We start from the raw sequence: 24479 nt of genomic DNA, 5'->3' as shown, positions 1-24479 counted from the left end.
TTCAAGGATGTTTGCTATTCAAAAAGCAAAAATGCATGCTACATTCCCTGAAGAATCTATGTATCTAAATCCCTCACTAAATGATTAGTTAATACCTCATTTCAAAAAAATATAGTGTTTTCATTTAAAGATGACCATCCACAAATCCCAGAATGGAAGAGTTAAGTTCTCGTTCTCTCTCTCTCTCTCTCTCTCTCTCTCTCTCTCTCTCTCTCTCTCTCTCTCTCCTTCTCTTTCTTTCTTTCCTTTGTCTCCTCTCCCCTCTCAATATATATGTATTCATTTCACAAATATCTTACACTTATTACATTTAACTCATATGTATTTTTAAATCACTAAGATTTGACTGTTATTATTATTATTATCATTATCATTATTATTATCATTATTATTATTTAAACCAATAGAAAAATAAGTAAAAATGGCAGGGTTAAATAAAGTATCCTTATTAAAGTCGTTTGTAAAGAAATTGTTATTTTTTTGATTCCCTACCCCTCCTCTCACCCCCTGCTTCAATGTATATGCCCCTCTACCCGACACACTTCCACCTCCTCCCCACCCCACCACCCCCCGTCCATTTTTCCTTTTTTTTCTTTTTTTTTTATTCAATATATTTTTTATTTACATTTCAAACTATTTCCCCTTTTCTAGACCCCCAAAAACAATATAGTTCCTGTTACAAAAATGAATATCACATGCAAATTATATGAAGGTTTTTAAATATATTATATTTCGAAATTACAAGTAATTACTAGTAATTACTTTTCAATCTTGTTTATTCTTATAGTTTTTACAGTGTTGTAGATATATATTTTGATAGGTTAGGAAAAACTTTAAGATCATTTGTGGAATTACTTTCTGGTTGAGATTTTAAATCACTCCAGTATAGGCCAGTTAACAGTGATTCTTCATTCTGGAATTAAATATAAACAAACAAACTATTGGAGACTATTTCTGATAATAAGCTTAATAAAACTGTAATGTAACAACTGAAAATTTTGAGGACCACAAATAAGAAAAAAATTTAAAACATGAAGTATTCTTATGTTTCTATAATAATGCTAGTTCCAACTTAATCTACATTTGAAATAAATCTTGTATTGAAATGTTATCTTAAAGATCTAAATCTCATAAGTTAAATACCACAACCCTACAAATTCCTATTCAGTAGGAGACTATAAATTACACAAAAATAGACTTTTCTGAATAGTTGATAATCTTTATTATGGAGATAAAAATTCCAGACTTAGTGAACTAAAAACTAAAGAAACCTTATGCATTCAAAACCAGGAGAAAGAATAAAGAATAAATTTCCAATAGTTTAGGATGTATTTTTTATTAAAAACTCAGATAATGAGATATAAGGGATACCATGATTACTGTGATTTATATAATATTATACTGTTCACAGACTAATCTTAAGTGTTTTTATCACTGATTCCAAAATATCCTTTAAAAAACTAATAAATAAATATCAATAAAACAAATAAAGAAAGGATATGAAATTTTAAAAAACAATTCATCTTTGAGTGGGTAAATATTTGTGAAAATATATGTGCTATTCTAAGTGTGTATGTGTGTCTGCACCTATATGTATACATGTATATGTGATTATATGTGCATATGTATATATGAGCATATGTGCATATGTAAATGTATGTGTTGGTGTTTATATATTCATATGTGTGTATATGACCATGTGTTCAGTCTTTATGTTGATCTTGCAGCAAGCAGTCAATGTGGTAGAAATTGAACATCATGTAATGTTGTCTCACTGCACCTATATTTTCTGAAACAATTGACTCATCATTTCAGCAGTGAGCAGGAATTTTTCCTTAATTGAATAATTCATTATATTACCTGGGAAACACTATGTATTCCAAATGCCCTCTGCTATTAAAACAATGTATCACCTGACCCCCAAAATAAATATAGTTCAAATCGTCACCTTTCTATTATGTTTAAGAAGCTTTAAACACCAAGAAAACTCTATGAAAGTAAGACACTTTATTTTGGGTGTTATGAATATTTACAATTTAAGGATATCTAAGAGAATTGCTAATGCCTTTTTCATATTCTGAAATTCCACTAGAGCTAAACTATAGAGATAATTTTGAAGAAATAAATTATGAATGATTAAATAGCACTAACATATATTTAAATATTGTTTAAAATAATTACAACATAAGAAATAAGATTAAAGTAAGTATTATAATGGGACCATCATTCAAAATTTTAATTAGCAGACTTCAAATTTGCACCAAATTAGTTTCACCATTTATTACTTGTTCTATCTCAGTAGCTCATGCACTTAAAAAGATTCACTCCTTAGTAGCCACTTAGGGCAAGCACTAAATCACAGAATGGCAATATTTGTTTAGGTGGCAGCAGTTTAGCCAAAGCTCACTAATTCCCTGGCTCCTCTCTGTGGGTGGCCCGTTCTGATGTCACAGCTGGCTTAAAGCACACTATGCTAAACAAACTGTTACTTAAATAGTAAGAAGAAACAATGTGTTCTGTTCTCAGTATCCCAAACCCAAAGGAATGGGCTATCATATAGATTCAAAACAGGTTTCTTTGATTACTGCTTCAAAAGATGGGAAGAAGACCGATAAGTATAATTTAAAATGTTAGCATTATTTGGGTCTTTTTTGGGTTGAATTAATTATATATTTGTTTTACTGTTAACTATAATTACTAAAGTTAGCATAGTAAAATATAACATGTAATGACATATATTTTATATATATTTACTAAATTTCCCAAAAAACCCAAACTAAAGTGTCCTGCTTTTAAACTTAGTCATTTGAAGAAAACGTGTTAAGCCTGGTTATCTATGAACAAAATGCCACATAAAGTGGAAAGTTGCCTTATTTCAAGAAATATCAAAAAGAACTACTCATGGACTAATTCAAACATATCCACATATATAGGAACCATGTAGAAATGATAATATGGCACTCCCTAAAAACCAACCCTTCAAGCCACCCAGGGAACTAGGCACTCTCTGAAAGCACATGCCATACTGGACAGAAAATGAGCCTTCTTGAAATACCTGGTCCTTTTGTCTTAGCTGTCAACTCACACAGAAACTCACTGGGAAACAGCCCCCCAAGGCAGCAAGGGAATCTGGCTGGGAACATTTCTCTCCCTGGTATCCTCCAATTCCAGTCCCTTAATCATACCCTGATGCTGTATCACACACTATTTGCAGGGGCCTCTCCTTCCTCTGCCCCTATTCCCAGGGGTCTGTGTAGATGAGAGTGTCTCACCCAACATTCCTCCCTTCTGTGGAGACTCTCAACCATGCCAACCTATTCCATTCCTCAGTATCAGCTTCCAATATGTAAAAACTCATTATATCCAGGACCCCTGGAAGCCACACCTGGCAGAATCTCAGATGCATTCCCTATAAGGAAACACACAGCACTGACTCTATTCTAAGAGAGAGGGCAACCAAAACCAAGGAGACCAGATATCATCACCAAGAAGTATGAAGAGCCCTAGCCCAGATGCCTAAACTCTGGTGTAAAAACAAAATAAATATCACCCAAGATAATACATCTCGACTAGAGCCCAACAACCCTAGCACAGTAGGCACTGAGAACTGCAGAAGAGCTGAAGCACAACATATCAACATCAACACAGCTATTAGGAATATGCTCAAGAACCATAAAAGGATATAGACAAATCTACTAATAAAATCTGTGAAAACACAAACTGTTGGAATGAAATGAAAAATGTTCAAGACATAAACTATAAATGAAATCAATCAAAAAAAGAAAAAAAGAAAAACTGGGAACTCAAATGGGAATCTCAGGTGCAAGCCCCAGCGACAGACTACAAGAGATGAAAAAGAGATTCTCAGGCACTGAATGAGGAGGGGAGGAGAAAGAGGAGGGGAGGAAGAAAAGGAGGGGAAGAAGAAGAAGAAGGAGGAGGAAGAGGAGGAGGAGGAGGAGGAGGAGGAGGAGGAGGAGGAGGAGGAGGAGGAGGAGGAGGAGGAGGAGGAGAAGAAGAAGAAGAAGAAGAAGAAGAAGAAGAAGAAGAAGAAGAAGAAGAAGAAGAAGAAGAAGAAGAAGAAGAAGAAAATGATGAAGTAGTAGTAGTAGCAGCAGCAGCAGCAGCAGCAGTGGTAATAATAGCAGTAGTAAAATCTAAGAAAATCCAAGCAGAAAACATCCAAAAATCTAGGACCAATTTAAAAACCAACCCAATGACTAATAGAAATAAAGGAAGGAGAAGAAACCCAGGATAAATGTACATAAAATACTTTTAAAAATTATAGAAAAAAAATTTCCCAAACCTAAAGAAGGAAGTAGCTACCAAGGTCCAAGAAGCTTTTAGAACAGCGACTAGATGGGAGGAATGGGGAGGGGAATTAAGCATGACACGTAATAATAATAGCAGTAAACATACAAATCAAGGTGAGGATAATAAACGCATACGGGGAAAAGATCACATAAGACCTACAAGACCCAGAAAAACAGTCAGTTACAATACATGGGGAAATAAAGTAATTCCATCACGAAACAAATTTATGCAGTAGCTATCTACAAATTCAGTACTGCAGAAGGCATTAGAAGGAAAACCTCAATCTGAGGAGGTTAACCACAACCGTCTTCCATACCTCCCAAAAAACAAAAGCAAAAACAAACAAAAAACCCACAAGGAGTAAATAATCCCAGAACAGCAAATCCAAACAGGGAGGAAAAAATTCACTCTGCAGCAACACAATAGTGAGACCCAAGAAACACAAATCACTGATAACTCAGCACCAGTGGTTGTTTAAAGATATTTCCTAACCATTCCCACTGAAGCAGGGAGAGGACAGTGATTGGAAGGAAGGGAGGAGGAGGAGCGAAGGAGAGAGGCTTGGGGGACCGCAGGAGCCTAAGGAGGAGGGAAGGAGAGAGGCTTGGTGGACCGCAGGAGCCTACAGAGGAGGGAAGGAGATGCGGATCTCCAAATGGCTTCAGACGTATTTCTGGTATTTTGGAGAGGTTAAAAATATTGATAAGGCGTTATCACTGTAAATTAGCATTATGAAATTGGGAGTTTCTTATACATGAATATATTTGGTGAACTATCCAAGTTTAAGACTCATGCTTTACCGGATACTTGGAAGGAGTGGGTGCTGAGCAGAAGCCTGTGACTCACACCATTTACAGAGTCTATAGAGGAGAGAAAACACAGCTGGGATGTGAGCATTAGCTGGGAAAGGGGCATGGCAGCGAAAGAGAGTAGCCCTGAGCTGGACATGCCGGGAATTGGTGCAGAGGCCTAGCGGGTGGTACTTTTCATTACTACCCACTACAAGGGATCTCAATTCCCCAATAAAAAATAAGCACAGACTAACAGGCTATATTCGAGACAGAATCTATCCTTCTGCTGCATCTAAGAAACACACCTTCACATCAAGGAGAAAAATCACCTCAGAGTAAAACGATGGTAAGATATGCCAACAAAGGGGATCAAGAAGAAGCTGGTGTAGCCATTTACCAAGTCTTAGAAACTGGAATGCTCTCTACTAACTAAAAAGAAAAATTGGGTCAAGACAGAAATTAAGGGAGAAATTAAAGACTTTCTTAAATGGAAAAAAATTAATATACCATAGACCCAAAGATATAGGACACAATAAAGGCAATTCTAAGAGGCAGGTTGACAGTAGTAAGTGCTTATGTTAAAAAAAGAATAGAGCAATTTCTCATATTATTACCTTAACAGCATGCCTGAATGCTGAGAACAAAGTAAAGAAATTAAACACAAAATAAAGTATTCTGTCACTGGTATCTATCTAAATCTATGCATTTAAGAGACACTTGTCATAAAAGGTCAAACTTAGCAAGCAAACTCATAGAGAAATATTTACACAAACTGGGGATTTGTTAGAATGTTTAAATGAACAGTTTCTCTGAGGGAAATTACATGATGTCCACCATTTCATGTAGCTCTTGGTACAGAGAGCATAGAGGTCTTGATTCTCCCAATCATGGACCAGAGAGGAATCTGGAGTGTTAAGCACACCATGTTCCTTCAGGGGAGGAATGCAAAACCTGTTTCTGCCCAGTAAGACCTTAACACTGAAAGTTGTTCATTTACAGGAATTTTAGAAACTAAAGCAAATCAGCCTGTTATTAATCAAGAACAATAGCATCTACTCTGGTCTATGTCTAGAGGGACCCTCACCCCTTTACAAGGTGTTGGAGCCTAACAGGACTCTTTAAAAAGTACTAATTTCTTCATCTGGACTGGCAAAAATATGTACTCTGGCACTAAGAAACCTGTATTATCTAAGGACTTTCATATAGTCTTTGGAGAGGAGATAACTTACAACAAATGAAAGTAGTACTATACCACTACTACTAACATACCATCTGATGATTACAATACAAAAACGCAAAATCAGTCTCCTAATTGGGGTCACTGATTAGGAGCCATCCAAACAGTCTTTAGACTACAATAGGAATCTGACAATCCACTGTGGATTGACCAATGGCCCCTAAGTGGAAGAAAATTAAAACAGATCCAACTTCTTTTATTTTTTTTCATTTTTTTAAACTGGATATTTCTTTATTTACATTTCAAATGTTATCCCATTTCCCAGTGTCACCCCACCAAAAAAAAAAAATTTATCCTACCCCTGCTTCTATGAGGGTATTCTTCCAACCACCTAACCACTCTCGTCTCTCCACCCTCGCACTCCCCTACACTGGGGCATCTAGCCTTAACAGGACCAGGGGCCTCTTCTCCCACTGATGCCCAACAAGGCCATCCTCAGCTACATATGTAGTTGGAGCCATGGGTCCCTCAATGTATACCTATTGGTTGGTGGCTTAGTTCCCCGGGAGCTCTGGTGGTCTGGTTGGTTGATATTGTTGTTATTCTTATAGGGTTACAAACCCTTTCAGCTCCTTCAGTCCTTTATATAACTCTTCCATTAGAAACACCATGCAAATCGTTGGCTGAGAGCATCCACCTCTGTATTTGACAGACTCTGGCAGAGCCTCTCAGAAGACAGCTATATCAGGCTGCTGCCAGCATGCACTTCTTAGCATCTAAAACAGTGTCTGCCTTTGGTGACTTTATACGGGTTAGGTCCCCAGGTAGGGCAGTCCTTCGATGGCCTTTCCTTCAGTCTTTTCTCCAAACTTTGTCTCTGTATTTCCTCCCATGAGTATTTTGTTACCCCGTCTAAGAAGGATCGAAGCACCCATACTTTGGTCTTCCTTCTTCTTGAGCTTCATGCAGTCAGTGAATTATATCATGGGTATTCCAAACTTCTGGGCTTATCCACTTATCAGTGAGTGCATAACATGTTTGTTCTTATGTGATTGGATTACCTCAGTCAGGATGACATTTTCTAGATCCATCCATTTGCCTAAGAATTTCATGAATTCATTGATTTTAATAGCTAAGTAGTAGTCCACTGTGTAAATGTACCACATTTTCTTTACCACCATTCCTCTGTTGAGGGACATCTGAGTTCTTTCCAACTTTTGGCTATTCTAATACAGTAACAACTGCAACAAAGACATAGTAGCAAGTCAATCCTTGGAATTTCCATATTTTTGTAATTCATAAAAGGCAAAGAATATATTTCATCTGATAAATAATCTCAGGGGACATAAATTCTACTATGAAAACAATGGGGAGCCTTACAGACAGGACTTCCTGTTACTAATATGATTCCTCAAAGACATTTCATTATTATATATGATTGAAAGGATGACATTTTCTCTATCCCTTTATATTCTTATGATAAAGAACATTTTACATTGTTTACCAATTTAAACAGTAAACAGTCAGTGACCCAATATTAGTGGAAAGTTTTACAACAAAGGCTGAAAATAGGCAGATTACATGACAATATTACATACATAAAAGCACCTAGTACAATGCTGTGTTTACCATGGTTTTGGTCTTTTCACCTGATCATCTAATAAATAGTTATATAAGTACTTAACTTTCATGGTAAATAAACTAAAACAGTGAAATTTAAGCAAAAGTCTAAAAAACAATGTATCACCTTATAATCATGTAGGATATATTATTATTCAACAATAAATTTGATGTCATAAAAAAAGTATTGACTATGTCAATTGGGTATGCCCTATGTATCAATTACTACTAAAGATTTAGAGCTCTGTTCTTTACTTCCCAGAGACTCTCAGTGAAACTGTATAAAAAATATATTAGCCAAACAGAAGCAAGTTACTACTTTATTAAATATTGCTGAAGCTAGAGCAGTAGCTGTGTAAATTAATCCTTTACTTCCTTATCACTTACTAATGCTTCCTTCTACCACATCACCTACTGGAATTTGACAAATTAACATTATAATAGTATTAGAGAAATTTATGTATGTCATAATTCTCCACAATGTTCTGTAACCCCTTATTTAAAATAAAGTATAGATTTGATAATGACATATCTTAAATAACTTATTGATAGAGAGCCTACAGAAGTCACTGTGCTTTTAAAAATACAGGACAATTATTTCTTCAATACTGATAATAATTGGCAGGTTGCATTAGCATATTACTTGGGATCAAGAAATTATGATTATTCTAAAAATCTCTTTTTAAGATTTTTTTTTGAAGATACTCATGGGTAAAATTCTATAGAGATAGCTTTTAATGCTTTTACTGATGCCTCTTCAAAAGGAAGAGGATTTACTTGCTACTATGTCCTCATATGTCTTATACATTATATCAATCCCTGGTATAGCTCAAAAGACTGACTTAGCCATAATCAATCAACTTTTAATAGATAGTTCTCAGGATTTGCTATTATAATTGACTCTATATACTGTGTTCAAACTCTTTCTCTTTTAGAAACAGCAAGACATAAACCCAGCCCAAATACTAATGTTACTTTACAATAATTTCTCTCCCATCAGACTTCTATATGAAAATGAATTCAACCTTTTCTCATAACTCGTGTTATGTTCATTCTAACGTGTAAGATCAGTTAATAGTCACTATTGGCCTTCCCTCTGATCCTAACACTTTCTTTTCAGGATGCTCAACAATCTCAGGAACTTCTTCATCAAACTGCAGAACTGTTAGAATTTTCTTGACCTTGTGACAAATCATTAGACCCTGTCCATATTCTACTGTCACACCACTGCTGCCTACTGGTAGAATTAATCTGCAAGGGTTAAAATTTTAATGCCATTAGCAAACAAATATTACTAATCTATCAGAATTGGGGTGCTTCAAATATGTTCGTGTAATACTTTTTCTAATATGATTGTTGTTTCTGCTTACTAGGGTGACACCTTCAGATGTTAGTAATCATTTAGTATATATCTTCTCCTTTCTAGGACTGTGACTACAACTAAAACTTAATAATCGTCCTGCCTAACAAAAGCAATTTATGAACTATTAATCATGTTACTGGAATTCTTTACAATTCATATGATAAGAAATTATGGAATGATGCCATCACATATTTAAAAATCAAACTTTAAAGATAAAGGTAGGCATATAATCCTACTTAAATACCAGTATATTGTGGTACATTTAGTCACACTTATGTAAATTTTATTCAGTTTAAAAGATAATGCTTCTTCTGCTGCCCCAAAACATTTTGCATAAAGGAGGCACAGTCTAAAATATATATTAAATGAAAGATCTAGAAATCAATCAAGGGAAAGGGGTAGATATTCTTCTAATATTCAGGAAAGGTTATGGTTGTGTCCTTCCAGAAAATGAAAGAAGACTCAGATGTCTCCTACATCAATGCATCAGACAAGGACAGCATCCTGGAGACCACCTGAAAATGAAGAGTCTCAGGAGAGATGGCATACCCATTAAAAGGACATGTCCCAAAAGGAAGAATAAGGTAATGACTTGGAAAGATACCATGACATAACCCATCAAGCCAAAATCTTGGGGAAACTAGAAGGACTCAATAGTACTGACCCCAAATGATCTTGCTATCTTTACTGATTATAGTACATGTTAATTCTCAGAATGTCAGTGGAAAATATAATTGGGGGGGGGTCAGGAAACATTTAAGGGGGATAAAAGACACTTGTATAATATAAAACAGTATTGTTTTGCCATGCCAAGTATAGACAAAAGAGGACAAAAATATTTACTTACATGATTAGAAGATATTTTCGTTAGACCAATCTAACCAATCAAAAGCTATAATCCAGATTTTAGAATAATTAAGTACTCAATAGGAAGTTCCAATAGTAGAAATTATAGTTTTATGAGATGAAGAAAGGAATATCTGATGTACTGCTTACTTAAGTTGATTACATTACCTACAATGTCAATATCATTGACAATGGTTTACAAAATTATCTCTGGATTCATTTGGCACATGGCAGTCAACATGAACAATCTTTTGACAATGAAGGAAGCCCATCTATTCCTACAGCCTTAAAAAAACATATATAGTGCAAGTTGTATAGGAAAAATGGGATGAAGTAAAGTTCACCCTCACCTTTATTCATTCCGTCCATGATGTTTTTGTGTATAAATCACATTTCTTATCATTTAAATAATCCATCACTCCTTACTGAAATTCCACTTCTAATCATATACTTCTGCCTTGTAAACAACTACTCTGAAAATGGACCTTTTATTTTACCCCCCCCCAAAAAAATGGTATTTATACTGACATTCCTATAGGCTATTATGGTTTCTATGAGATAGTGAGCATTAAACCCATTTTGCTCAGTAAATTGCACTCAATTAATCAAAAGAATTAAAAATGTTCTCCCTGCGGGCTACTGAACTTTTTAAGTTAATTTTGTATGTAGCTATTTCAGTGAAGGTTTTTATAAGCTGTACAAGTGGCCTGGTAGAATTTTTGTTGTTGCTTATGTGTACATCATATCATAATATACTACTTCTTCATTTTCAATTTCTGTTTCCTTGATCTTCTTCAGTTATCCTGCTGCTCTGTAATAAGGATACATGCTCTACTATGTTCATAGCAGCCCTATTTATAATAGCCAGAAGCTGGAAAGAACCCAGGTATCCATCAACAGAAGAGTGGATGCAAAAAATGTGGTATATCTACACAATGGAGTACTATTCAGCCATTAGAAACAATGAATTCATGAAATTCTTAGACAAATGGATGGAGCTGGAGAACATCATACTAAGTGAGGTAACCCAGACTCAAAAGGTGAATCATGGTATGCACTCACTAATAAGTGGTTATTAACCTAGAAAACTGCAATACCCAAAACATAATCCACACATCAAATGAGGTACAAGAAGAAAGGAGGAGTGGCCCCTTGTTCTGGAAAGACTCAGTGAAGCAGTATTCAGCAAAACCAGAACGGGGAAGTGGGAAGGGGTGGTGGGTGGGACAACAGGGGGAGGGAAGGGGGCTTACGGGACTTTCTGGGAGTGGGGGGGGCTAGAAAAGGGGAAATCATTTGAATTGTAAATAAAAAATATATCGAATAAAAAAATATTAAAGTTACAGTAAAAATAAATAAATAAATAAATAAATATAAATGTATACATTTATACATATATACATATACATTTGCCTGAAATGTTCCATACATATCTGTTTGGTCCATTTGGTTTTTAATGTCTGTTAGGTTCAGTATTTATGTTTAGGTTATGTATGCGTGACCTGACTATTTGTAAGATAAGATTCCATCTACACCTGTCAGAATAGCTAAGATGAAAAGGACAAGTGACAGCTCATGGTATGCAGATGGGGAGCAAATGGAAACCCCTCCACTGCCAAAGGGAGTGCAAACTTGTAGAGCCACTATGGAAATCAATATGGCAGTTTCTCAAAAGATTAGAAATCGTTCCATGTCAACACCCAGCAACACTACTCTTGGAAGTATGTTCATAGGGCATTCCATCCTAGATTTTTCTGGGTGGACTTGGGGGTGGATGTGGAGGGTTCAGGTGGGGGTTGGGGAGTCAAAGAACAGAGAACAGGGAAATATGGCTGAAAATAGAGGACATTAAGGAGGCAATATGGAAAACTATGGAAGCTCCCTGGAATCTATGGACCAGACATTAGCAAGGACTCATAGTAATGGAAGAAACAGAGTCTGAAACAGCACTCTCTGACACCAGGCAAGGCTTCCAGTGGTGGGTCTGAGACACAAACTCAACCAGAAAACCTTTCACCTACAATTTGTCCTTGTTTACAAGATGTGCTGGGGCAACAGTGGTATAGAACTTGTATGAGTGGCTGACCAATGATGGTCAGCAATCCGAGACTGGATAGCCCAGAGACCTAAAATAGAACCAAATAAAACTGGCAAATGAAAGTCAATAAAATGATTCTTAATGGTATTCTGCAACACTCATAGATCAGTGCATAGCCCAATTGCCATCTGACAGGATTCATTCAGCAACTGATGAGAGCAGATGAAGAAACTAATAGCCAAACATTAGGAAGAGCTTGGGGAACCCCACAAAAAAGGATGAGGAAGGACAGTAGAAGCCAAGAGGAGTCTAGGACAGCAGGAGAATGTGGCCCACAGAATCAATTAAACAGGGCTCATAGGGGCTTACAGAGACTGAAGCAGCAATGTTGGAGTTTGCATAGATCTATGTCTGCCGACATGTTATTGTGTAGCTTGGCATTCTTGTGGGTATCCCAACAGTGCACAGAGGAGGTGTCTGACTTTTATGCCTGCTATTGGGACCCTTGTCTCCCTACTGAGTTGCCTTGGCCAGCCTTAATATGAGTGTTTATACATAGTCTTATTATAATTTGTTATGCCATATTTAGTTTAGCCAAGAAAACTATTCTTTTCTGAAGGGAAACAGAGAAGTAGTATATGTGGGTGAGAACGGAGGTGGGGGAAGGAACCTGGAAAGAGTGGAGGGAGGGAAATTGCAGTCATCTGTATAAAAGAAGAATAAAATAAAAATTTAGCTATGATTTATTACCAAACTAAATCAGTTAAAGCAAAATAAGAAGAGAATTATATTATAAAGATACAGTGTCAAGAGACCAAGTATCTACCACAAAATCAGCATGACCTATGAAAAGTTGAAACAATAATCTGGCAGAGACAGGTTTTGTAAAGGTAAAGGAATGAACAGCACCCAGTGGTCACACTGAAGTGCACATCAGCTTACTGTCACCAACAGAGTTCTCCGTGGTAAGCTTGACAGAGGTTCAAACTAGAGAGAAACGGTATTAGTGTCTAGACGATCATATATTTATTGCAGTGGGTATTAAAGTGAATGAAAATACCTTCTTTTACTAAAAAAAGTCTAATCAGAACATATACACATTCAAGGGATTAGTTATAAATTCAGAGCTAATTTCATAAAAACTGTGAATCCATTCTTTCCTAAAACCCGAACATCAACAAACAAGGTAATGTACCTAAGTATCTGCTTACACTGGAAACTGAAAATTCTAATACTCAGTAAAAATAATATGAATATTTTTTCTTAAAAATGGATCTTCTAAAATAAAAATGATAATAGTATTTTCCTTTATTAAATGGAAAATCAAAACTGTAAATTTCACACAATCCTTACATGACTTGTATATTCCAAATGTTTAAGACATGCAATGATCCTGAAAACACAACTCGGCACATGAAAGATTTGAAGATGGCAAAAAATGCTTCAAACTGTGCCTGTCAGGGGGCCAGACTAGAAGGAACTGGACTAGGGATTCACAGAGGCCTCTTTGCCATGGGAACAGTATTATGTAGAAACACAACAAAATTTTGTACATCTTTCTGAGTTGAATCTGTACATTCTTTCCTATCTTTCTGAGTTTCAGTAGTCATTTTTGGCAAATTTCAGTTATCTGTGTCATTAAGGAAAGCATTACAAACTCCTTCACAATTTCTGGGTCATCTAAGTGCAATGAACCTTACAGCATTTCGCCATGTGTGCAACTGTCAGCACATTTTTGTTAGCAGATGAATTTATAAGATAGTATCACTCTAAAATCTGTTTGCAGAACACATGGCATACTGTAAGACTCCTAAGGAAGTCTGAATGAATAAGCTTGCCAATGTTTCAGCTGCATCTAGAAAGCTGACCTCAGCACAGAAAGTTTTACCTCAATTCAATATTCAAAATTCTCTCTCAAGCAATCCAGGCATGAGCAAACTTATCAACAATAAACAGGGTGTAAGAATAAACGTAGTAGCAGCCATCTAAACTGCACTGTGATAGTTGAAGGCAATTTGTCCAGGGTCTCCACACTCTTATGCATTCCTGAGTATATTTATGTTGTTTTATCATTAGTAAAAATCAGTCAAAAAGATAATATTCAAGGACTTGTTTTTGATAAAGACTGATTAATTTCAGGATAGAAAGCAAGAAAAATTGTAGGATTACTGCCGGTCTATAATGTATTTATAGCAAGACAACTGTAAATGACATAAGTCATGAGGAATTAAAGGATTTTCCTCACAGAATCAGTAAAGCATGATGCACAAGCCAGCAGCCAGGGCAACCCCTCCAGCAGTGTACCTGCTGAGCCCCAGCCGTTCACCACATCACAGGTACCAAAAGCTTCTCAGTTCTTTGTCATGTGTTATCACGAAATAACACAAATTGCTTAAAATAAATGTCTGCTGAATAGGAAATATCATTGTTCTTCATTTGACCTGATCCACTTCACAATATGAGAAGAAACAGGCAGTATTTGTAAGGGTATTTAACATCATCTGATTGAGCTTGTACCACAGAAAAGAACACAATTGATACTAAACTGAATGTGTCAGTCAAAGTCTTCACCTACTTTAAATTATTATGAGAATGACCTCAACATAATAAAAACATGCACTGACATTGAATGTAAATGTTAGACCTGATAAATGGAATTACAAGAGGCAGCCATTCTACATTATTCCCCACAATAACATATTTGAAAATAATAATTTTATTTATCTCTTCAAATACGTCTCAGATCGATAAATCTCCTTTACAACTAGGAATTTAAAAGATTCTTTAAAAGCATTAAAAAAGATTTAACTAAAAATAAAACAAGCAAAAAAAAAAAAAAAACAGACAAACAAGAACCAATTTCTTAGTTACTATAAAAGGACCTAATAAAGCTCTCTTTCTTATGTTGTAGATCTCATATGATTAATAAACCATAGGCAAAAGCAAATTTAATGCCTATTAAATTTAGGTAGACTAGAAAGAAAGTAAGCACAAACTTTTAAAGTAGCAAGCTCCTTAGTCAGAATTGGTGCAGAAATTGAGCCAAGAAGCAGATATGCTTGTCTAGAAAGCATTCAATCTTTAAAAAGCTTAGACAGAAATTAATTTCTACTTTATTCTTGTTAAGTATGACAATAAAAATGTTTCCTTAATTATTAATATATTATTACTACTTAACTATGTTGTTTTAAAATTTTAATTATAGAAGGCTGGAGAGATGATTTAACAGCTGAAAGTATCCAGGTTCAACTCCCAGTACCCACAGTGCAGGCAGCTCACAATTGTCTGTAATTACAGTTGCAGGGTATCTGACTCCCTCACAAAGACACATATCCAAGCAAAGCACAAACACAAAATGAAAAATTAAAATTTACTAAAATAATAATAAGATAAAATTCTAAATATACTTGAAGAAAGAAAATAAATCAATTATTAAATAGATAAAGGTAAAATTAATGTTTTCTTTCTAAAGCTCTGTATTGTTTCCATATGTATTTTGAGAAAGCCAGGCTGCAATAGTCTAATACTCTTGTTCACTCATATAATTAACTACAGCACTTAAAGTGTTTTAAATGCTGATGAGTAAATACATTTCCTAGTGTTTACTTTACACAGTGTGTTAAAAGAAATATGTCATGAACTTAAACTTGAAAACATTGGGAGATGGTGTGATGGCTTGGTGGGTAAAGGTGCTTGCTAACAAGGCTGAATGTCTGAGGCTCGGACCATCACACATGTCACACACACAGACATGCGCGTGCAAGGGTGCACACACACACACAAACACATACACACACACACACACACACACCACACACACACCCGCACACACACACAGCCTCCCAGAAACACTTCTTACATATACCATTTCCTTTATAAAACTGAAGCATACTAACGAGAATCCCAAGGAATTTCTTGGTATTTATTTCAGAGTTGTTCCAAGAATGATAGACCTGCTACTTAAATATGAAACAAAATTTATCAATAAAAACAAACTTGTGGAAAGGTTTACTTACTGACACATCTTTCAGTTCTTTCTCAAGGGAGAAATGTCGAGACTCCTTAGAGAAGATGAACTTGTATGGACCAGCTGCTCCCGACCCTGGCACCAGTGCCTTTCTCAGCTCATCAGCGTATTTTCCTTTCTCCATAGCCATGTCATCAGCTTCTTGGGAAATCTCTGATTCAGAAACTATGGGAAGGATTAATTAAGGTGATGAAATCAAGTTTCTATTACAAAATAGTATTTAACTGGTATAACTACTTTACCAATGTAACAACAGAAATTTGAAAGAATAAAATCAAAATGTTTCCCAGTAGTTTTTTCAACTACATTTAGTGCTGCTTATCTCTCTTTCCTTCGTCTCCTGTAATACATTCCCTCCCTTGCTTAAACAACCCATACTTCTTTCCGTTGCTCTTTGGAAACCCGTGTCCTACAACTCTATCTCTTAAGCTCATTGTCTTCCTCTCCAATCTCCACTACTTTCCAGCTTCTGCAGTTATAGCAGACTATGTACTCAAATCTAAGTACTCAGAATTAGGAACTTTGTGTGTGTGTATGTATGTGTGTGTGTGTGTATGTGTCTGTGTGTGTGTGTGTGTGTGTGTGTGTGTGTGTGAGAGAGAGAGAGAGAGAGAGAGAGAGAGAGAGAGAGAGAGAGAGAGAGGTGGGGGAGAGTGAGAGAGTGTGTATTATAGATTTATGCCACATGGGTGATAATGCTATATGCAGGAATAATAGCTAGGAATAATAGCAGGAATAATAGCAGGAATAATAATAAAAACACCCCAGTGTCAGGAAAGGGAAACAATCAATTATTGGTGAAGAGTTCTAGATATTCGCAATGTCTTTAGCTATAGCTCTACAATTTCCAAGTAGGATGCTATTGTGGAACATAGCACACACTTCCAAACTAAGACTGGAGAACTGAACTAGTACAGACATGGAGGAATTTTTTTCTCTTAGGGCTAGTTATCAGAATGTGCTATCCAACTAGACAAAACACAAATGTAATCAATACTTCTACACAACTATAAACCCTGCAAGGCAAAGCCAATAACTGGCTTGCCAAGATAGCCCCAAAGGTACAACAGCACAATCTTTATCTTGGGAATAACTGGTGGCCACCTACTTGGACTTAAGGAGAACTTAACAGAAGGGAACTGAAGTTTGATACTGTAAGCCTAGATAACATTCAGAGTGTCCTCAGAGAGTACAAAGACCCTAAAGTAGGACCAACTACTGCCATTTCCCTAAATCAATACAGCTTCTAACAGAGTGTTAAATGCCTTTCCTTATTCTCAAACACAAGAATAGTTCTCAGCACTCATCAAAGCAATCTTGTTTTGCAGTAAGAAGCAGCTACTACCAAGATCCACAACCAGTAAAACTGCAAAGAATGAGTGACTGTAGGGTCCACAGCCCCAGCTGGTACATCATCAACATAACCCTTCCTCAGGAAACACCATGAAGGAAAGGTGGAAAGACAGAAATGAAGGGTACTAGGACATCTGACGTGAGACAGTCTCTACTGAAAAACAGTGTACAGGAAAATTGGGATAATGAGAGAAAGCATTTGCAAGCAAATTATCTCTTGGGGAATTAGTATCCATAAAATATGTAGACTAAGGAAAACAAATTTTGAAATAATATCCAAATCAATGTGCAAATGAACTGAACAGTACTCAAGCAAACTAATGAAAGAAAATGATCGATATGCTTACTCAAAGGAATAATTAAAATCAAAGCTACAGTTAAATTCCATTCCATAGTCAGAATAGCTCTTTTAAAACAAAAAAGTTGGTAAAGATGCAGTAAACCAGAAGGTGCCCAAGTTAAGTTTCCCCACAATCTAGCACGCACAGGCTGAGCACTAACTAGACCCCAGAAATTACTGATTATGAGAATAAGAATAGCCGGGCAGTGGTGGCGCAGGCCTTTAATCCCAGCACTTGGGAGGCAGAGGCAGGCAGATTTCTGAGTTCGAGGCCAGCCTGGTCTACAGAGTGAGTTCCAGGACAGCCAGGGCTACACAGAGAAACCCTGTCTCGAAAAACCAAAAAAAAAAAAAAAAAAAAGAATAAGAATAAGAATATTGAAGGCCATAAGAGGAGAGGGGCTGTGGATTGGAGAGAATCATGGAAACTAGACAAAGGTAGCTGGGAAGAAGGTGACCAAATACATTTAAAAAATGTATTTTAAAAAAAAAGCTTTTAAGCATTGTTGATAATAATAAAATCAGTTCATCCCCATGGGAATTCAGCATAGAACTTCCCCCAAAAAATCCAAATAATATAGATCATCCTAAAGTACTCGTAGGTAAATATCCAAATGCATCAGTGAGTATAAAATAGGGATACCTTCATATCCAGCAGTTACTATTAACAAGAGACAAAAGAACCAGCCTGACTGCATGTCAGTGAATGAGTAGATTACAACAGTATGGTAAATATATACAATAGAATAAACAACAACAACAAAAAAAAAACAGGAGAGCAAATGATTAAGAGAGATAAGTTAAACACAGGAAAACAAAAAAACTGCATGCTTTCTCTAATATGTAAAATCTATATTTAAAAATGTGTGGGGAGAAGAGACAAAAGAAACATCAGAAAGGGGGAAAAATATAATGAAGGTACATATGATCAAAGTTCATTGTATATTTGTATGAAAATGCCATGATAAAGACTTTTATACAAGTAAAGTGCCAATGAAAATTGTAGGACATACAAGTATGCTAATTTCATTAAATAGTATACCTATCTTAAAATACTTAATACGATATTCGCTCCCTGCCAGGACAGAAAAGGGTCACTAGGTACTGTATCACCCTGAGCTTTGGTAGTGCAAACCGCCAGGGGTCTGCCTGCGCCAAAGAACTGAGCACATAGGCGGTTTGTCTGCAGCCCGCCAGGCATGGGGCCTGTGTCCTGCCCAGAGAGCAGGAGAAAGAGAGAAGCACTGCGGCCATAGTCACTCCCTGCCAGGACAGAAAAGCATCACTAGGTACAGATCACCCTGAGCTTTAGATTTGTGGGGGTGCAAATCTCCAGGGGTCTGCCTGCACTCAGGAACTGAGCACATAGGGGGTTCATCTGCAAGCCAATCCATCTCAGGACCTGTGTCCTATGTGAGAATCAACAGAGGGAGTGACCTCCACCACACCACCTTCACTCCATAATAGAGCAGTCAGAGAACACCTGGTTGACCTTGACAATCTAAGTATAACATTGCTTGAGGCAAGACTGAGCAGGGCTCCAAAGGCACAAAAGAGGAAGTCAGCATATCAGTAATCTGTGCCAGAGGAAACCCAGTCATCCAGTGTTGCAGAGATAACCTTAAAGATCCACAGTAGGTTGAAGCACCAGCCAGTGACAATTAGACCATCTAACACCAGGGAGAACTAGATGGCTAAAGGCAAATGTAGGAACATTACTAACAGAAACCAAGGCATTATGGCAGCATCTGAACCCAATTCTCCAACAATAGCAAGTCCTGGATACCCCATCACTCCAGAAAAACAAGATTTGGATTTAAACTCACTGGTCATGATGCAGGTACAGGAACACATGAAGGACATACTTAAAGAAATTCAGGAGAAAATGGATCAAAAATTAGAAGCCCTTACAAGGGAAACACAAAAATCATTGAAAGAAATTCAGGAGAATACAAAAGCCAATAAGGAGGAAACGCAAAAATCACTTAAAGAAATACAGGAGAACTTTGATCATCACACAGAAGTCATGAAAGAGGAAACACAAAAATCTCTTAAAGAATTAGAGGAAAACACAAACACGCAAATGACAGAACTGAGCAAAAACTTCCAGGATCTAAAAACAGAAGTAGAAACAACAAGAAAGCACAAAGGAAGACAACTTTGGAGATAGAAAACCTTGGGAAGAAATCAGTGACCATAGACGCAAATATCAACAACAGAATACAAGAGATAGAAGAAAGAATCTCAGATGCCAAAGATACCATAGAAACCATGGACTCAACAGTTAAAGAAAATGCAAAATGCAAAAAGCTTGTAACCCAAAACATCCAGGAAATCCAGGACACAATGAGAAATCCAAATCTAAGGATTATAGGCATTGATGAGAGTGAAGATTTACAACTTAAAGGGCCAGCAAATATCTTCAAAAAAATTATGGAAAAAAACTTCCCTAACCTAAAGAGAGAGATGCCCATAAATATACAAGAAGGCTACAGAATTCCAAACAGACTGGACCAGAACAGAAATACCTCCTGTCACATAATAATCAAAACCCCAAATGTACTAAACAAAGAAAGAATACTTAGGGCAGTAAGAGAAAAAGGGCAAGTAACATATAAAGGAAGACCTATCAGAATTACACCAGACTTCTCACCAGAGACCATGAAAGCTAGAAGATCCTGGGCGGAGCTCATGCAGACTCTAAGAGAACACAAATGCCAGCGGAGACTACTATAGCAAGCGAAACTCTCAATTACTATAGATGGAGAAACCAAGATGTTCCATTACAAAACCAAATTTACACAATATCTTTCCACAAACCTGGCCCTACAAAGGATAATAGGGGGAAAACACCATTACAAAAAGGGAAACTATACCCTGGAAAAGGCAGGATATTAAGCTTCTTTCATCAAACCCAAAAGAAGATAACCACACATGTATAAAATTAAAATCAAAAATGATAGGAAGTAATAACTACTCCTTAATATCTCTTAACATCAATGGACTCAATTCCCTAATAAAAAGACATAGACTAACAGACTGGTTACGTAAACAGGACCATACATTTTGCTGCATACAGGAAACACACCTCAGTATCAAAGACAAAAACTACCTTAGAATAAAAGGCTAGAAGACAATTCTACAAGCAAATGGTCCCAGGAAACAAGCTGGAGTTGCTATTCTAATAACAGATAAAATTGACTTTCAACCTAATGTCATCAAAAGAGACATGGAAGGTCACTTCTTGCTGGTCAAAGGAAAAATACAACAAGAAGAACTCTCAATCCTGAACATCTATGCTCCAAATACAAGGGCACCCTCATTCACAAAAGAAACTTTACTAAAGCTCAAAGCATACATTGCACCTAACACAATAATTGTGGGTGACTTCAACACTCCACTCTCACCAATGGAACAATCAGGAAAACAGAAACTAAACAGGGAGACAGTAAAATTAATTGAAGCTTTGACCAATTGGATTTAACAGATATATATAGAACTTTTCATACAAAAGCAAAAGAATATACCTTTTTCTCAGCACCTCATGGTACCTTCTCCAAAATCAATCATATAGTAAGTAGGTCAAAAGACAGACCTCAACAAATATAAGAAGATTGAAATAATCCCATGCCTCCTATCAGATCACTATGGAGTAAAAGTGGTCTTTAGTAACAATAAAAACAACAGAAAACCCACATACACATGGAAACTGAACAATATTCTACTCAATGATACCTTGGTCACGGAAGAAATAAAGAAAGCAATCAAAGATTTCTTAGAATTTAACGAAAATGAAGGCACAACATACACAAATCTATGGAACAAAATGAAAGCAGTGCTAAGAGGAAAACTCATAGCTTTGAGTGCCTCCAAAAAGAAATTTGAGAGAGCATACACTAGAAGATTAACGGAACAACTGAAAGCCCTGGAACAAAAAGAAGCTAATTTACCCAGGAGGAGAAGAAGACAGGAAATCATCAAACTCATGGCTGATATCAAGTGGAAACCAAGAGCACCATACAAAGAATCAACAAAACCAAAACTGGTTCTTTGAAAAAATCAACAAGATAGATAAACCCTTAGCCAGACTAACCAAAAGACACAGAGAAAGTATCCAAATTAACAAAATTAGAAATGAGAAGGGAGATATTACAACAGAAACCGAGGAAATTCAAAAAATCATCAGATCCTACTACAAAAACCTGTACTCAACACAACTGGAGAATCTGGAGGAAATGGACAGTTTCTTAGACAGATACCACTTATCAAAATTAAACCAGGATCAAATGGACCATCTAAAGAGACCCATAACCCCTAAACAAATAGAAGGGGTCATAGATAGCCTTCTGACCAAAAAAAGCACAGGAACAGATAGTTTCAGTGCAGAATTCTATCAGACATTCAAAGAAGACTTAACACCAATACTCTTCAAAATATTCCACCAAATAGAAACAGAAGGAACACTACCCAACTCCTTCTATGAAGCCACTATTACGCTGATACCAAAACCACACAAAATCCAACTAAGAAAGAGAATTTCAGGCCAACTTCCCTTATGAATATCGATGCAAAAATACTCAATAAAATTCTTGCCCACCGAATCCAAGAACACATCAAAACGATCAGCCACCATGATCAAGTAGGCTCTATTCCAGGGATGCAGGGATGGTTCAATATAAGGAAATCCATAAATGCTATCCACTACATAAACAAACTCAAAGAAGAAAACCACATGATCATTTCATTAGATGCTGAAAAAGCATGTGACAAAATTCAGCACCCTTTCATGCTTAAAGTCTTGGAAAGGACAGAAATTCAACGTCCATATCTAAACATAGTAAAAGCAATATACAGCAAACCGGTAGCAAACATCAAACTAAATGGAGAGAAACTTGAAGCAATCCCACTAAAATCAGGGACTAGACAAGGCTGCCCCCTCTCTCCATATCTTTTCAATATAGTTCTTGAAGTCCTAGATAGAGCAATTAGATAACATAAGGAGGTCAAAGGGATATAAATTGGAAAGGAAGAAGTCAAAGTATCACTATTTGCAGATGATATGATAGTGTACTTATGTGACCCCAAAAACTCTACTAGAGAACTCCTACAACTGATAAACAACTTCAGCAAAGTGGCTGGCTACAAAATCAACTCAAGCAAATCAGTAGCCTTTATATACTCAAAGGATAAGCAGACTGAGAAAGAAATTAGGGAAATGACCCCTTTCACAATAGCCACAAACTGCATAAAGTATCTTGAGGTGACTCTAACCAAACAAGTAAAAGACCTATATAACAAGAACTTCAGATCTCTGAAGAAGGAAATTGAAGAAGATCTCAGAAAATGGAAAAATCTTCCATGCTCATGGATTGGCAGGATTAATATAGTTAAAATGGCCATTTTGCCAAAGGCAATCTACAGATTCAATGCTATCCCCATAAAAATCCCAACCCAGTTCTTCATAGACCTAGAAAGAGCAATTCTCAAATTCATCTGGAATAACAAAAAACCCAGGATAGCTAAAACTATTCTCAACAGTAAAAGAACTTCTGGGGGATTCAGTATCCCAGACATTAAACTTTACTACAGAGCAATAGTGATAAAGACTGCATGGGACTGGTACAATGTCAGGCAAGCAGATCAATGGAATAGGATTGAAGACCCAGAAATGAACCAACACACCTATGGTCACTTGGTCTTCGACAAAGGAGCTGAAAGCATCCAGTGGAAAAAAGATAAGTCTTTCAACAAATGGTGCTGGTTCATTTGGAGGTCAGCATGCAGAAGAATGTGAATTGATCCATTCTTATCTCCTTGTACCAAGCTCAACTTCAAATGGATCAAGGACCTCCACATAAAACCTGACACACTGAAACTAATAGAAAAGAAACTGGGGAAGACCCTTGAGGACATGGGCACAGGGGAAAAGTTCCTGAATAGAACACCAATAGCTTACACTCTAAGATCAAGAGTTGACAAATGGGACCTCATAAAACTACAAAGTTTCTGTAAGGCAAAGGACACTGTCAAAAGGACAAAATGTCAACCAACAGATTACGAAAGGATCTTCACCAACCTTAAATCCGACAGAGGGCTAATATCTAATATATACAAAGAACTCAAGAAGGTAGAACCCAGAGAACCAAATAACCCTATTAAAAAGTGGGGTATGGAGCTAAACAAAGAATTTTCGCATGAAGAACTTCTGAGGGCTGAGAAACACCTTAAGAAATGTTCAACATCATTAATCATTAGGGAAATGCAAATCAAAACAACCTTGAGATTTCACCTCACACCAGTCAGAATGGCTAAGGTTAAAAACTCAGGAGACAGCAGGTGTTGGCTAGGATGTGGAGAAAGAGGAACACTCCTCCACTGCTGGTGGGATTGCAAGATGGTGCAACCACTTTGGAAATCAGTCTGGAGGTTCTTCAGAAAACTGGGCAAGACACTTCCTGAGGACCCTGCTATACCACCTGGGCATATACCCAGAGGATTCTTCAGCATGCAATAAGGACACATGCTCCACTATGTTCATAGCAGACCTATTTGTAGTAGCCAGAAGCTGGAAAGAACCCAGGTGTCCTTCAATGGAGGAATGGATACAAAA

General features: G+C 36.6%; 1 protein-coding gene across 4 annotated transcripts in view; it reads right to left on the bottom strand.

Moving 5' to 3' along the window:
- Positions 1 to 24479, bottom strand: part of Xrcc4 (X-ray repair cross complementing 4) — a 226079-nt gene that overhangs the window by 175607 nt on the left and 25993 nt on the right. For all 4 annotated transcript variants that reach the window (XM_052159445.1, XM_052159444.1, XM_052159442.1 and 1 more), the window contains exon 3: positions 16166 to 16341. In XM_052159445.1, the coding sequence (XP_052015405.1) occupies positions 16166 to 16341 (176 nt within the window). The remainder of the gene's footprint in view (positions 1 to 16165; positions 16342 to 24479) is intronic.

The sequence above is a fragment of the Apodemus sylvaticus genome, chromosome 16, assembly GCF_947179515.1.
Source record: "Apodemus sylvaticus chromosome 16, mApoSyl1.1, whole genome shotgun sequence".
NCBI lineage: Eukaryota > Metazoa > Chordata > Mammalia > Rodentia > Muridae > Apodemus > Apodemus sylvaticus.
The sequence above is the reverse complement of the archived record's forward strand: the minus strand, read 5'-3'. Positions and strand labels throughout refer to the sequence as shown.